At 46.7% G+C, this 11,955-nt stretch overlaps 1 protein-coding gene across 1 annotated transcript in view; it reads right to left on the minus strand.

Moving 5' to 3' along the window:
* PRKAR1B (protein kinase cAMP-dependent type I regulatory subunit beta) overlaps positions 1–10,074 on the minus strand; it is a 93,098-nt gene extending 83,024 nt beyond the window's left edge. Inside the window, exons 1-2 of the mRNA XM_038150990.1 lie at positions 9,843–10,074; positions 8,727–8,931 (exon numbers count right to left, since the gene is read on the minus strand). Of these exons, the coding sequence (XP_038006918.1) occupies positions 8,727–8,903 (177 nt within the window). The 5' untranslated portion in view covers positions 8,904–8,931; positions 9,843–10,074. The remainder of the gene's footprint in view (positions 1–8,726; positions 8,932–9,842) is intronic.
* Positions 10,075–11,955: the final 1,881 nt, after the last annotated feature.

An 11,955-nucleotide genomic window follows, 5' to 3' on the forward strand; every position in this document is an offset into this window, starting at 1 on the left:
CTGCATGACTCAAAGCAACAAGTCACACATTCTTGTTTTGAAGAAGGCATTACTTAAATATTTAGGGGACAAGCTCAGAGATAAAATGTAGAGGGCTGGCTAAAGATCTCACTTTTCAAGACCTTGACCTGCCTGAAAAAGTGCCAAGTTCTTTCTCATATCAGTTGAGGTTTAAATTTGGCTTCCAACACCAAAACTCCCAGGCCATAGTACAGTTGACCTCGGTGCCATAACCAGAATTTCCATAACCAAAAAACAGAATTTCAGATGTATTAAATCCTTACTGAAACTTTTTAATTTCGCATTCAAATAGCAGGACTAGATATGTAAAAAAATGACTCTATTAGATTTTCCTGTCATTTAAGAACTGCAAATCCTATTTCAGCATTCTCATCAGCTTCTTCCTTACTCCTCTCTGTCTCTAGATTCTTAAACTACAATCAAGCAAAATATTTCAAGTACAAATGTGTGCTATATATTACAATTATATTTAATATCTATTGTTTAAAAATTAAAGCTATGACTGAAGAATTTCAATTAACATTACTGACTGCCTGTCTCTGATAGTGTTAGTGGTCTCTGACTATATTAAGTGAACACAACCAAATGCACCTTCATCATAGGCTTAAATGAAAGGCAGTAAAGACCTTTCTGAAGAATAGCAGCTAAAATTTAACTAAAAGGCAAGGACAACGAGAAGGCAGTCGGGCAACTAATGGTGTGCAGCACTTATACAGTTCTTTTTATCCAGAGTATATTTACTCAGAGAGAAGAGTAGTAGTTTGCCACATCTGAATATAAAATACACTCTTCTCTCTTCAGTACACATTGCATAAAAGCCACTTCCAAGGAATTAATAAATAATATCTCCCCCGCCCCAGCACAGATTTATATACAAAAGGAAGCTCAGTGAGATAAAATTAATACTACAAAGCATGCTCTTAAACTCAAATACTTTTAGAAGCCAAAAAGATTTTAAAGGATTATAAAAGTGAGTTACGGTGTGATTCATTCTAAAAGGAAGTCTCTTCACTACAAACTCCTTTTATACAAACAGCAGGCAGTTGACTGGCTGGCTTTTCCACACGCCGCTAGCTGCAGTCTGGGAAGGATCCCCATTCCTGAACTAGAGCGTGCCTTTTGCAAATAAAAGCCTTTGCTCTGTCCTGGGCTGAGCTTTCAGAGAGACGTCTTCCACATATCCTGGGGTGAAACTGCACAAATGCAGCAAATGTTGGAAAGGAGCAATGAACTGTCTCAAGAAGAGTTCTTCAAACACCCATCTTCAGATGCGGCTTGATGCGAATCCTTGTGCAGAACTCAGCTTCAAGTAAACACCTCATCATCTTTTGTTGTCATGACAACAAGTGATCTCTCTCTCTCTCTCTCTCTCTCTTTGGATGGCACTGATAATTCACAATCATATTGCCCAATTATGTCCACCTCCAAATGAGAAAACACATGGAAAGCACAACAGCAAGACAGCGTAACTGCCTTTGATCATTGCCTCAGATTGAAAGAACCAATAAATACAATTGAAGTAACCAATTTATCTTTTGAATGTCCACTTCCAGCTACAAGAGGCTGAGGTATAAACCACAGGAATTTAGCATATTGTCCTCAGTATCTCCCCCATATAATTTTTCATTTTTCCATGAATTTTGATGAGTTTAAGCTTTGCAAGTGAAGCAGCCACAAAGCTGAGACAGTTTTTAGGTTTACCCTTCTTTTCAGACCACTGCTCAAGAGCACACACACTTCCTGACTGAGAAGCTTTCTTCCCTATCAGCTGGAGCATTTCTAAACAGGAATTCACTTCCTCTCCCATTCTCTCCTTTCAGGCTTTGCCACTACCTGAAAACTCAGATGAGCTGAAGGAAGGAAAGCACCTAAGGGGGCTCCAAATTACTGTCCAGCCTTACAACAACATCCCAAAAAGACTTTCAAAAGCAAGTCAGACATTTGATATCAAAGCTCAGTTCCTCTGCTCTGCTTCCTACAATGTATACATTGCATTCAAAAACACCACCAAGTACACTCTAAATGTTTTTTGGTTTTTTTTTCCCCTCAAGCACATTCATAAACTTTTCTGTCTGACAGACCTGGATTATTCACAGAAAATGTGCAGGAAGGTTCATGCACAGGTAACTAATCTCTCTTTGCACTGTAATTGACCCAGAGGAGATGCTCTCAATCCAGGAAGGTTTCTAACAGCCCTCACCACTCCTTGGGACTGATGATTTACAGCAACCAATAAAGGCCAAAGGCAAAGCACTTCATTTTGCTGAAGCATGGGACTGACTGATGACATCACTAAAAGCAGGAAAAATCTGGGAGATCTTAATGTTCTTTCCAGTCTTATCTTTGCCAGGACAGACAATCTTTGTGATCAATTCAGCCTTGTTATTCACACAGTCCCAATTATTGTTCCACTGCCTTCCCCCTGCTCCATGCTACCTTTTCTTCTACAGCAATTATAAGAAATATCTTTAAATGCATTCCCTACTATCCTACCAAGGTATTTACCCCCTCCATAGTTATCCTCCACTTTGATTACTATTTCTGCATCCCCCGTGGTCTCTCTGCATCTCTACTCATTCCCAATTTCCAATCTAGGCAAAAATCTCCAGCCAAAAATCCACCTACTCTGATGACACTCCAACTGCATGGCTGACCTTCCTCAGACCCTTTACTGCCATTGTTTTACCTCCTGCAACTTGTTCACACTCCTTGTCTTCCCTCCACCAGTGTCTTCAGCATTTCAACCCATCACCACCTCTTCCCTGCTTCCTTACATACGCCTCACAGCAGAGTGAGAGGTTATGTTACAAAACACAGACCCTATTTTTGATACTTAAAAGCTTATATAATCAAAGAGAATCACAGCCAACCCTTCTGATTCTTAAAATCCAGCCAAACAACAATGTATGCACACATAGCTTGTGTAAGAAGAGACAAGCCCACATAAAAGTGGATTAAGTAACCTGATGAATGTAAAACAGGGGAGCTTGAGATGTGAAACAAAGACGTCTTCCAGGAAGAATTCCCTCTGTGTTCCATCACTGCACTCTGGTTTTGCTAGGTTTTGGCTTTGAGACTGGGAAAGCCACTCACATTTGTGGACACACAAAGTAAAGAGGGAGCTCAGCTCTAATATGTTCCATACAAGCTCATAAGAGCATGGGTTTGCTTATAACTAGTTTTGTTTCTCAGGGAAAAAGCTTCTTTTCTCTTCCTGCTCTTATTCCCTTCCTCCCCCACCCTTCCCTGCATGTAGGAAAGTTTGCCTGGGGAGGGCATTAAAAATTCACCTTGTTTTCCTTTATCTCTTCCAAGAAAACTGTCACCTCTCACAACACTGCCTGGGGCTGACTCTGGCAATCACAGAGGTCCCACTTGAGCTGCTTTTCCTCCAGCTCTTCCCAGTACTGATTTCAGGAGAGAGGCAGGACAGAGGCTGCCCAAGCCTGCTCAGAAGTGCAGTCATACAGCCAGGGCATCTGCTGCTCCCACAACAGAAGCACTCTTGTGCTTCTATCAGCATCTCAGGTATGTTCCTGCAGGCTTTACCAACATTTCTGACCACCAAGGAGATACCACCCAACTGGTTTGCAAGCTTTGAACAATATTATTATTAGGCTTCATAAAACTGCTTAGTTAATGCATTTTTTCTGTAGTTTTTTTCTCTAATTTTGCTTCAAATTTGTAACCTATCCCCATCTTATCTAAAAGTAGTGAGTTATACTTTGCATAATAATAACCCGTACTGTTAAGAATCAGTTTAATTGGTTTAGACAGGTTCTGGTGGAAATTATTGATTGAAGAACTCCTTTCTGTGATAAAATACAAATGCTGGGAGACAATACTGTCACAGAAGAAGAGCCTGGCACTCAAACTTTGATGCTCGCCTACCTTTGGTTGTGAAACTCCCTGTGGTAAGTAAATAAAGTAGATTTTGCTAACAGAAATACATTTGCATTTGTGCTTTATCACTCGCTTTTCTCCCCGAGGCCAGCCCCAGCACGCCTGGGTGCATTTCTGCCTGGCACCATTGGGGTTTGATCTCCGAATTTGGCTTTGCCCAAAATTCCCTTTGTGACAGCACCATGAGGATGCGGCACCAGCCTGGATCCCAAACTCTCGAGTACTCTGCCGCCAGAGCGACCCCGACAGTCCCAGCCCGATGGTCGAGGGAAGAGTCGGAGTTCTTCGGCTCTGGTTCGCAAGGTTGTTTGTTATTTCTTATCTAAAACATTTTCTCTCTGGTCTGCCAAGATGTGTTCAGCAGGTGAGTGCGAGGCACACTGCCCGCCTCCCGGGCTGGTGCTCTCTTTTATATTAAAAACTAGATGTACTATACTTACAACTCTGTTCCAATACCTATCACCTATGTTAGACAGTCAGCTCCTATTCTAAACCAATCTAAAAGTGCCAACATCACCCAAATCATGGAGGTTAGAAAGAAGAAAGGAGAAGGACAGGGCACGCCCAATTCCCTCCATCTTGAGACCTCGAACCTCCATTCTAAAAATCCCCACAATTTTATTTTCCCCCCCGTGACAACTACTATTATGCTACTTAAACTCCTGTGACTTGTAGTTCTTCATACAAAGTTGGCAATTTTTCTTCTTAGCCCATGGTAACTCCACGGGCTAAGATTGAAGTCCCAGGTGTCTTTAGCTGCATGCCAGGGTCTCAGAGCCCCCTGCCAGGGGCTCGGGCCATCCAGGGCACCCAGAGGGGTATCCTGGGTTCCAACACCAAACAACCCTGCCAATCCGCCGGCTGTCACCATGATATTCTTATGAAAATCCTTTGCTAGGATTTTTCTCCTGTCCTAGCTGAGAAGCCTCAGAAAGGAAATGCAAACAAGAAGTACCTGATGGCTGTGGAGTGTGGTCTGGAGGTTGTTCACCAAGAGATGAGTCTTTGCTGGGTCCATGTGGAGCGTTTCTACTTAATGACCAACCATGGTCCAGCTGTATCGACTCTCTGAGAGCCACGAGCTTTTGTTATTCAATCCTTTCTATTCCTCTCCAGCCTTCTGATGAATCCTTTCTCTCTATTCTTCTAGTATACTTTTAATATAGCATTTTTAATATAATATATGTCATAATATAATAACTCAGCCTTCTGAAAAATGGAGCCCAGATTCTTATCTCTTCCGTCATCCTGGGACCCCTCGAACACAACCAGAGCTGGCTGTGATTTATTAGAGTAAAACGGTGTTTCCTGCTTGTGCTGAGGGCAACAGAAGGGGCCTGGAGAGAGCTCAGCTCCAGAAGGTACCAGCAAAGCCCAGCTCAGCCCTGCTCTAAAATACCCCACATTAAAATGGCTTCAGCAAAGCCATTTTAAACACATCCTGCAGTTTCCTGCTGCTTCCTCTTCTGTCGTGCCACTTTCTTCATTAGTTCTATTCTTTATTCTAATTCTTTGCTGTGGAACAGCTGAGCTTAGCCTGGCAAGACAACTCCACCTTTGATCACATAATCATGGCACTAAACAGGCTGACACTATGAAATTTTTGCAGTCTCAGTATGGCTAAAAATACAAAGCATTGCCTGTAATTTCTCAGTAATTGACTTTTTCATATAAAGTAAGAACCAGAGATAAAATATGGGTTGCCTGTTTTTTTTTTCTGCTATGCCTCCTTTAGTCCCCAAGTAAACAGGACTAAATTACAGCTGTTAAAATAATGCCACAGTTTCTTAGCTAACATCTATTCCCTCACTCCAAAAAAAAAACAATTACAATCCCTAAGGGAAAGACTTTCCTCACTCCATCCACCAAGATCTACGCAGTCAGAGTGAAACGTAAAATAAATTGTTCAAAGGAAATATCACAGGTTTTAAAATCTAAAGTATCTAAACTGTTTTCAACTATTTTCTGTGCTCAAGGGCATGTTGTAGATTTTTACAAAGTAACTGTTAATGTGATCAGAGTAGATGTCATCTTGAAGTCCATCGGACACAGCATATAAAAGTGACTTGCAAATTTCAGAGTATAGAAACACAGGCTGATTCCCAGCAATTACTGGCAACTTAAGCAGGTCCTGCCAGTATTAAATGAACAGAAAAACGTGTATTAAAGTTTTCCCACAATTATTTTCAGAGTAATGGTTTTTGATATTTTACTTGATACAAATAAGCTGCAGTTAGAAAGGCTTTGGGGGGAGTGCTCTTTGTAACATTGGCACTCCTTCAGAACCAAACATCAAACATCAAACCTCAGTCTGCAGTACTTTATTCAAAAGTATTTATTCATGTTCTCCCTTTACAGCCCCCTCAGGCCATGTCCAGGCTGTGAATAAAGAGTGGCCCAGGCTCAGAGCTGAGCTCTAGCCCAGGACAGCCCACATCCCCCAGCACTACTCGCTGCTGGCTCTGCTCTCAGCTGCTCACACCAGTTCCTGCCAAAACAAACCTGCTCCTGGTGTGGGACACCTAAGAATGACCCCTGGGGCCAGTGGGTGTGCTGGGGTCAGGGGCCAGTCCCTGACCCATTCTCATTTAGCAGCAGGCTGAAGGCAACAGACCCAACTCTGATGTCATCAGAAGGCAAGAAGCATTTATGATCCACTCTGATCTTGCATATCATAATAAATCTTGCTTTTATGAGTTAATTTTATGAGATAGAGTTAAGAATTAGCAAAATTAAACACACTCTTCTATTTTTTTATTCTCTTCTGTGGTAGCTCCAGTACATGGATGTGGATCAAGCTCTACTTGTTTTCCACAAGCTCATTTTTTAACCACTTGAAAAATGTCCTACACTTCATCTCTAAACTTCCCACATGTGTTTTTGACAGATAAACTGTTCTTCTACTGCTCTCTTCATGGAATGTGTTGTTTATCTTAATGAGTTTGGAAAATAACACCAAAATACCACACTTAGGTGGAAAAATGCATGACTTTGTTTAGAAAATCATTATTAAACCCAAAGATTTCCACTCCTCTCCCTCCACAGGACCAAATTAAAGGAGTTAATAGCAAATGTGCCACGTCAGTATTGCACATTTACAAAACTCTAATGAGCAATTGCTAAATTCACAATTCCATTAGGATTCTTCACATTACCTGTATATGACAAGCGTATAAAAACAGGATAAAACTTACTGAAAGATTTTTCTATCTTTAGAAGTCTTCCTTTCAACTACTCTCACACAACCAAGTAAGTCAAAATATTATTCTACAGCAGAAAATCCTTCACAGTGCAATTTATCCCAAGGAAGTCCTGGGAGATGTTTGGGCAACGAGGGAGTCAAACTGCTGTAGGAACAAGAATTACAGTGCTGGAAACCTCCAGAAGGAGCCTAAAGCCTCCAGGCTCAGCAGGCTCGGCCCCCAGGCTGCTCTAGAGAGGCAGTGCCAAGATTGTGTCCTCCCACAGCAAGCACAATATTGCCTGCAGTTGATGCCTTGATGTTTCTAAATCATCTTCCATTTTGAGACAAGTGATATCCATCAGCTCCTGTGCTGGCATCCTGATTGATGTCCTACAGAGTTCTGGGATCTGCTGTTCTTTGGGAAATAATGGGAGATCACGTGAAAGAAGATGTCATTTCTCAGGGGTAGGAGCTGCCCTCCTGTCTCAGGTGTGTGTGCTGTGTTAACATCAACAAAGCCAAACTCCCCCAGCACAACTCCTCAAGAAATCCCTCCAGCAATGGAGCATATTCCATAATACCACAGCATATTTTACTGGGTTTTTTCCAAGAATGGTGTTTATCCTTCTTTTCAAACAGCCCAAAATTCCACATGTTATGACAGATAATAATTCACAACACAGTAATGAAATGCAACAATTTTGATTCTCTCAAAATGGGTCTTGGCTGTCAGAAGTTTAGAATATACAGAATTAAGGGACTGTTTCTTTTTCACAATAACCAAATACAATTACAAACCACCTTGTACTTTGTAACCCTCTCTGATGTCCCAGGCTGCCACTAACATGTAATGTTTGCATTTTTTTAAAACTACACAAATTTTATTCATTCAGAAAAATGAATCTGAAAAGCAGAGAGTGAGATGTATTAAATGTTTCACATCACTGGTGATCTATCAGCCTTATGTATTATTCACTCCTGAAGAAAGAAGCTACTGAACCTTATCTCTCAAGCCTACAACAACACTTGCTCACACAACGTGCTCTTCCAGCAAAGACACCCCTAGGCTTTAGAAAGAATTTGTCTGGGAATGCTCTAAAATGTTTCCCCCTCTCTACACTGCTTTTGAAGGCAGCCACAGTAAGTGAGGTCTCTCTTAATGCATCCCCTGTCAGAGAATCCTGGGGTAGGCACTGCAGACAGGAGAGAGCAGTGAAGTTAAATAGCAAACTGCTCAAAGATTTTGAGAACTTGCTGGTTCCCTGATTTAAGTCAGTTTTAGGGGAAGGGAAAACCCCACCACATGACACTGGAATAAACAACATCTTTTGCATGCACAGGTAGGCTCTTCCAAGAGATGAAAGTACAGGGTACCATGCCTCACAACCAATTTGGGTCATTTTTAACAAATGCAGCTTGATGAGATATTTCTAAACTACAGCTAATGTTATAGTCACCATCCACAAATGAAGGGTTGGGGCTTTTTTCTCTTAACAATTTATATTTTCACAGTGGTGTGGTCGTTTAAAAAAGAAAAAAAAAAGTACCAAAACATTTGAAATCTTTAAACATTCATTTTCATTTTATAAATGGAAAATGTCACCTGAAAATCACTGACCTTTTCTAATTTTTCAAAGTGCTCTCTGAGGAACTTCATGGGTCGGTCTGGCTTTGCTATACAGAGGTTTACAATGCATTCTTTTAGAATCTGTTGGATGTTGTGTTTCTGAACATAGAGTTCACATCCCTTCAGGCTCTCATCTTCTTCCACATTGCAGGAAGCAGCAGCAGCCATCTTCAGGCTTGTAAACAGAAAACACGACCTAGGTAAGAAAATGGTGTAAGAAAGAGATGAGAGACAAATCCCAAATCCTTTGTCAGAGAGATCTGAAGAGCAAAGACATTTTAATATTGCCTGTTGCCTATTGAGGACCTATTCAATTTGAATGTTTTAATGTTCTGGGGTTGTACGTGGAAATGCTGAACTGTGTCATCTTTGTATCATCAACATCCCACCAAGTACGCAAAGAGGATTTAAAGTCCTAGATTGTGATCAATCTTTGAAAAAAACCCAACAAACCAGTGGAATTAACCTACGAGGCAAGGAGTTTCAGAAGCACTATTAAATGATGGTGTAAAGCCTTGCTTTGCTCTCCCCGTGGGGACTTGCTCCTGTCATGAGAAGCCCAGCTTCTTGCTACAGATGTTGGGCAATTTTAGCATCTCTCCCTTTCCCAGCCAGCGACCCTCGGCGGCCCCAGGGAAGCTGGGGAGGAGCGGGCAGAGCCCCCCGAAGGGAAGGGAGTTCCCCAAAGGGAAGTTTGATGACCTGGGGGGAGAACAGCCCCAAACCCTCTTTATTTCCCCCAGCGGGATTATGACCGCTCCGTTACGAGCCCAGAACGCGGGGGCAGCTTTACCCCCGGGTCTGTGGATGCGGGGGGCGGCCGGGTCCGTGCGGGGCCGTGCGGGTCCGTGCGGGGCTGTGCGGGGCGGTGCGGGACAGGCCCCGGGAGGCTCCGAGCGCCGGGGAAGTGCCCCGGGCCCGGCCGGGCGGCACCGCGGCAGCGCATCCCCCGGGCCCGGCCGGATCTGCCGCGGCTGTCCCTGCCCCTGTCCCCTGTCTCCTGTCCTCTGTCCCCTGTCCCCTGTCCTCTGTCCCCCGTCCCTGCCCGTGTCCCTGTCCCTGCTCCGCGGCCGGCCGGGCCCGGGGAGCGGAGGGGCCGGTCAATACCTGGTGGCCGGAGCCGGCTGAGCGGCGGCGCCTCCTCTGTCCTCGCCGGCGGTGGAGGCGGGGGAAGCGGCTCCCCTGCCGGTATCCGCACTGCAGCCGCCGCCGCCTCCGCTCCTGCCCGCCCGCCCGGGGCCGCGGGGCGCCGCGGGGACCCTCCTCCCGCTGCCGCTGCCGCTGCCGCTGCCGCACAAAGGCTCCGGCTCCGCCGCCGCTCGCCCGCAGGAAGTGCCGCCGCCGTCACTCCCCGGCGGGCGCGGCCTCCACCGCCGCCTCCGCCGAGAGGCGGCACGGAGCCCTCCGCTCCAACCGGGCGGCACCGAGCCCTCCGCTCCAACCGGGCGGCACGGAGCCCTCCACTCCAACCGGGCGGCACCGAGCCCGCCACTCCAACCGGGCGGCACCGAGCCCTTCGCTTCGAACCGCACCGCACGGACCCGCTCTGCACCGCACGGACTCGCTCTGCACCGCACGGACCCGCTCTGCACGGCACGGACCCGCTCTGCACCGCTCTGCACGGCACGGACCCACAGGGCCCGGCAGGACCTGGCCTGGCTGCCCCGCACCGCCAGCCCGAGGACAGGCCCGCGAGGGAAGGTGAGCCTGGCCACAATGGACAGTGGCCTGGCCCTTCAGAACAGGCCTGGCCGCCAAGGACAGCCTGGGTGCGTGAAGCGGCCACACCATGAAGGGTGGGCACGGCCATGAAGGACAGCAGCCTGGCTGTGACACATGGACAAGCTGGCCGTGAAACGTGTCCTGACCATCACGGATGATGAGCTGGCCGTGCAGGACACGCTGCTGAGCCAAGGCAGGCGCACGGCGGCCACAGCGCTGTGCCACGGGAGCTGTGCCACGGGAGCTGCCAGCCCTGCTGAGCATCACAGCTCGGGAAGGGCTGGGAAGGGCTGGGAAGGGCTGGGAAGGGCAGCTCACCCGCTCTGCCCGGGGGTTTTTAGAGGAAAGCCATAACAGGCAGCAGCACCTCTGTGCAAGGCCACGAGCAGTGTGGTCACAGCTGGCATTCAGCCACGGGCCAGCAAGTGCTGTCAGGAATACTCCAGTGCACCCTTGTATTCCTTCTGGTGCCAGGGAATTCACATCCATGGTTCCCACGGAATAAAGGGTGAAACAGGACTGACTCCAAAAGATCACAGTCAAGCTAGGAGAAGCACAACAAGAGAATAAACTCTGCTAGTAACACAGGGCTATTTTAAAATAATTTGAATTAGTTCTGTGGTTTATTGCACTTTAGATTTGGTGTGATCACTCAAGAAAAGGACTCTGAGAATCTTGTTGGTTTGATGTGTGTTCCTTGCAGTCACCAGAGAACACAAAACATGAGGTTGTGTAAAGTACCCATAAGTACAACATAAACACAATGTACATACACATCAGCTAATACAAATAAACACTAAAAAAGCAGACAACAACAAATAAACACTAAAAAGCAGCAACAGAAACTGACAACTTCCTGCCCCGGCTGTTTGATCCCTCTGGGGAAGGAACAGCGCGGGAAGTGCACATGTGAAAGTGGCACAAGTGAAAGTGGCACATGTGAAAGTGGCACAAGTGAGAGTGGCACATGTGAAAGTGGCACAAGTGAAAGTGGCACAAGTGAAAGTGGCACATGTGAAAGTGGCACATGTGAAAGTGGCCGGGCACGGAGCCCCCGGCGCTGTCGCCCTCCCGTTCCCCTCAGCCCCACCCGCGGCTTTCCCCCAGGCTGGCACCGCTCGTTCCCCGCGGGACCCAGCAGCGGCTCCTGCCCGCCGGTACCGGCCCAGCCCGCGGACCCGCCTGCTTCCCGAGCGCCCGGGGCGGCTCGCAGCGCGGCGGAGGCGCTGTCACCCGGCCCCTGTCCCTGTCCCTGTCCCTCTCTCTGCGCCCGTGTCCCTATCCCTATCCCTATCCCTATCCCTGTCCTCGTGTCCCTGACTCTGTCCCTGTGTCCCCATCCCTCTCCCCGCGCTGTCCCTGTCCCTGTCCCTATGTCCCCGTGTCCCCGTGTCCCTGTCCCTTTCTCTGTCCCCGTGTCCCTGTCCCTGTCCCCGTGTCCCCGTGTCCCCGTGTCCCTGTCCCTCTCCCTGTCCCCGTGTCCCTGTCCCCGTGTCCG

The sequence above is a fragment of the Motacilla alba genome, chromosome 14 (genome assembly GCF_015832195.1).
Source record: "Motacilla alba alba isolate MOTALB_02 chromosome 14, Motacilla_alba_V1.0_pri, whole genome shotgun sequence".
NCBI classification, from domain to species: Eukaryota; Metazoa; Chordata; class Aves; order Passeriformes; family Motacillidae; genus Motacilla; species Motacilla alba.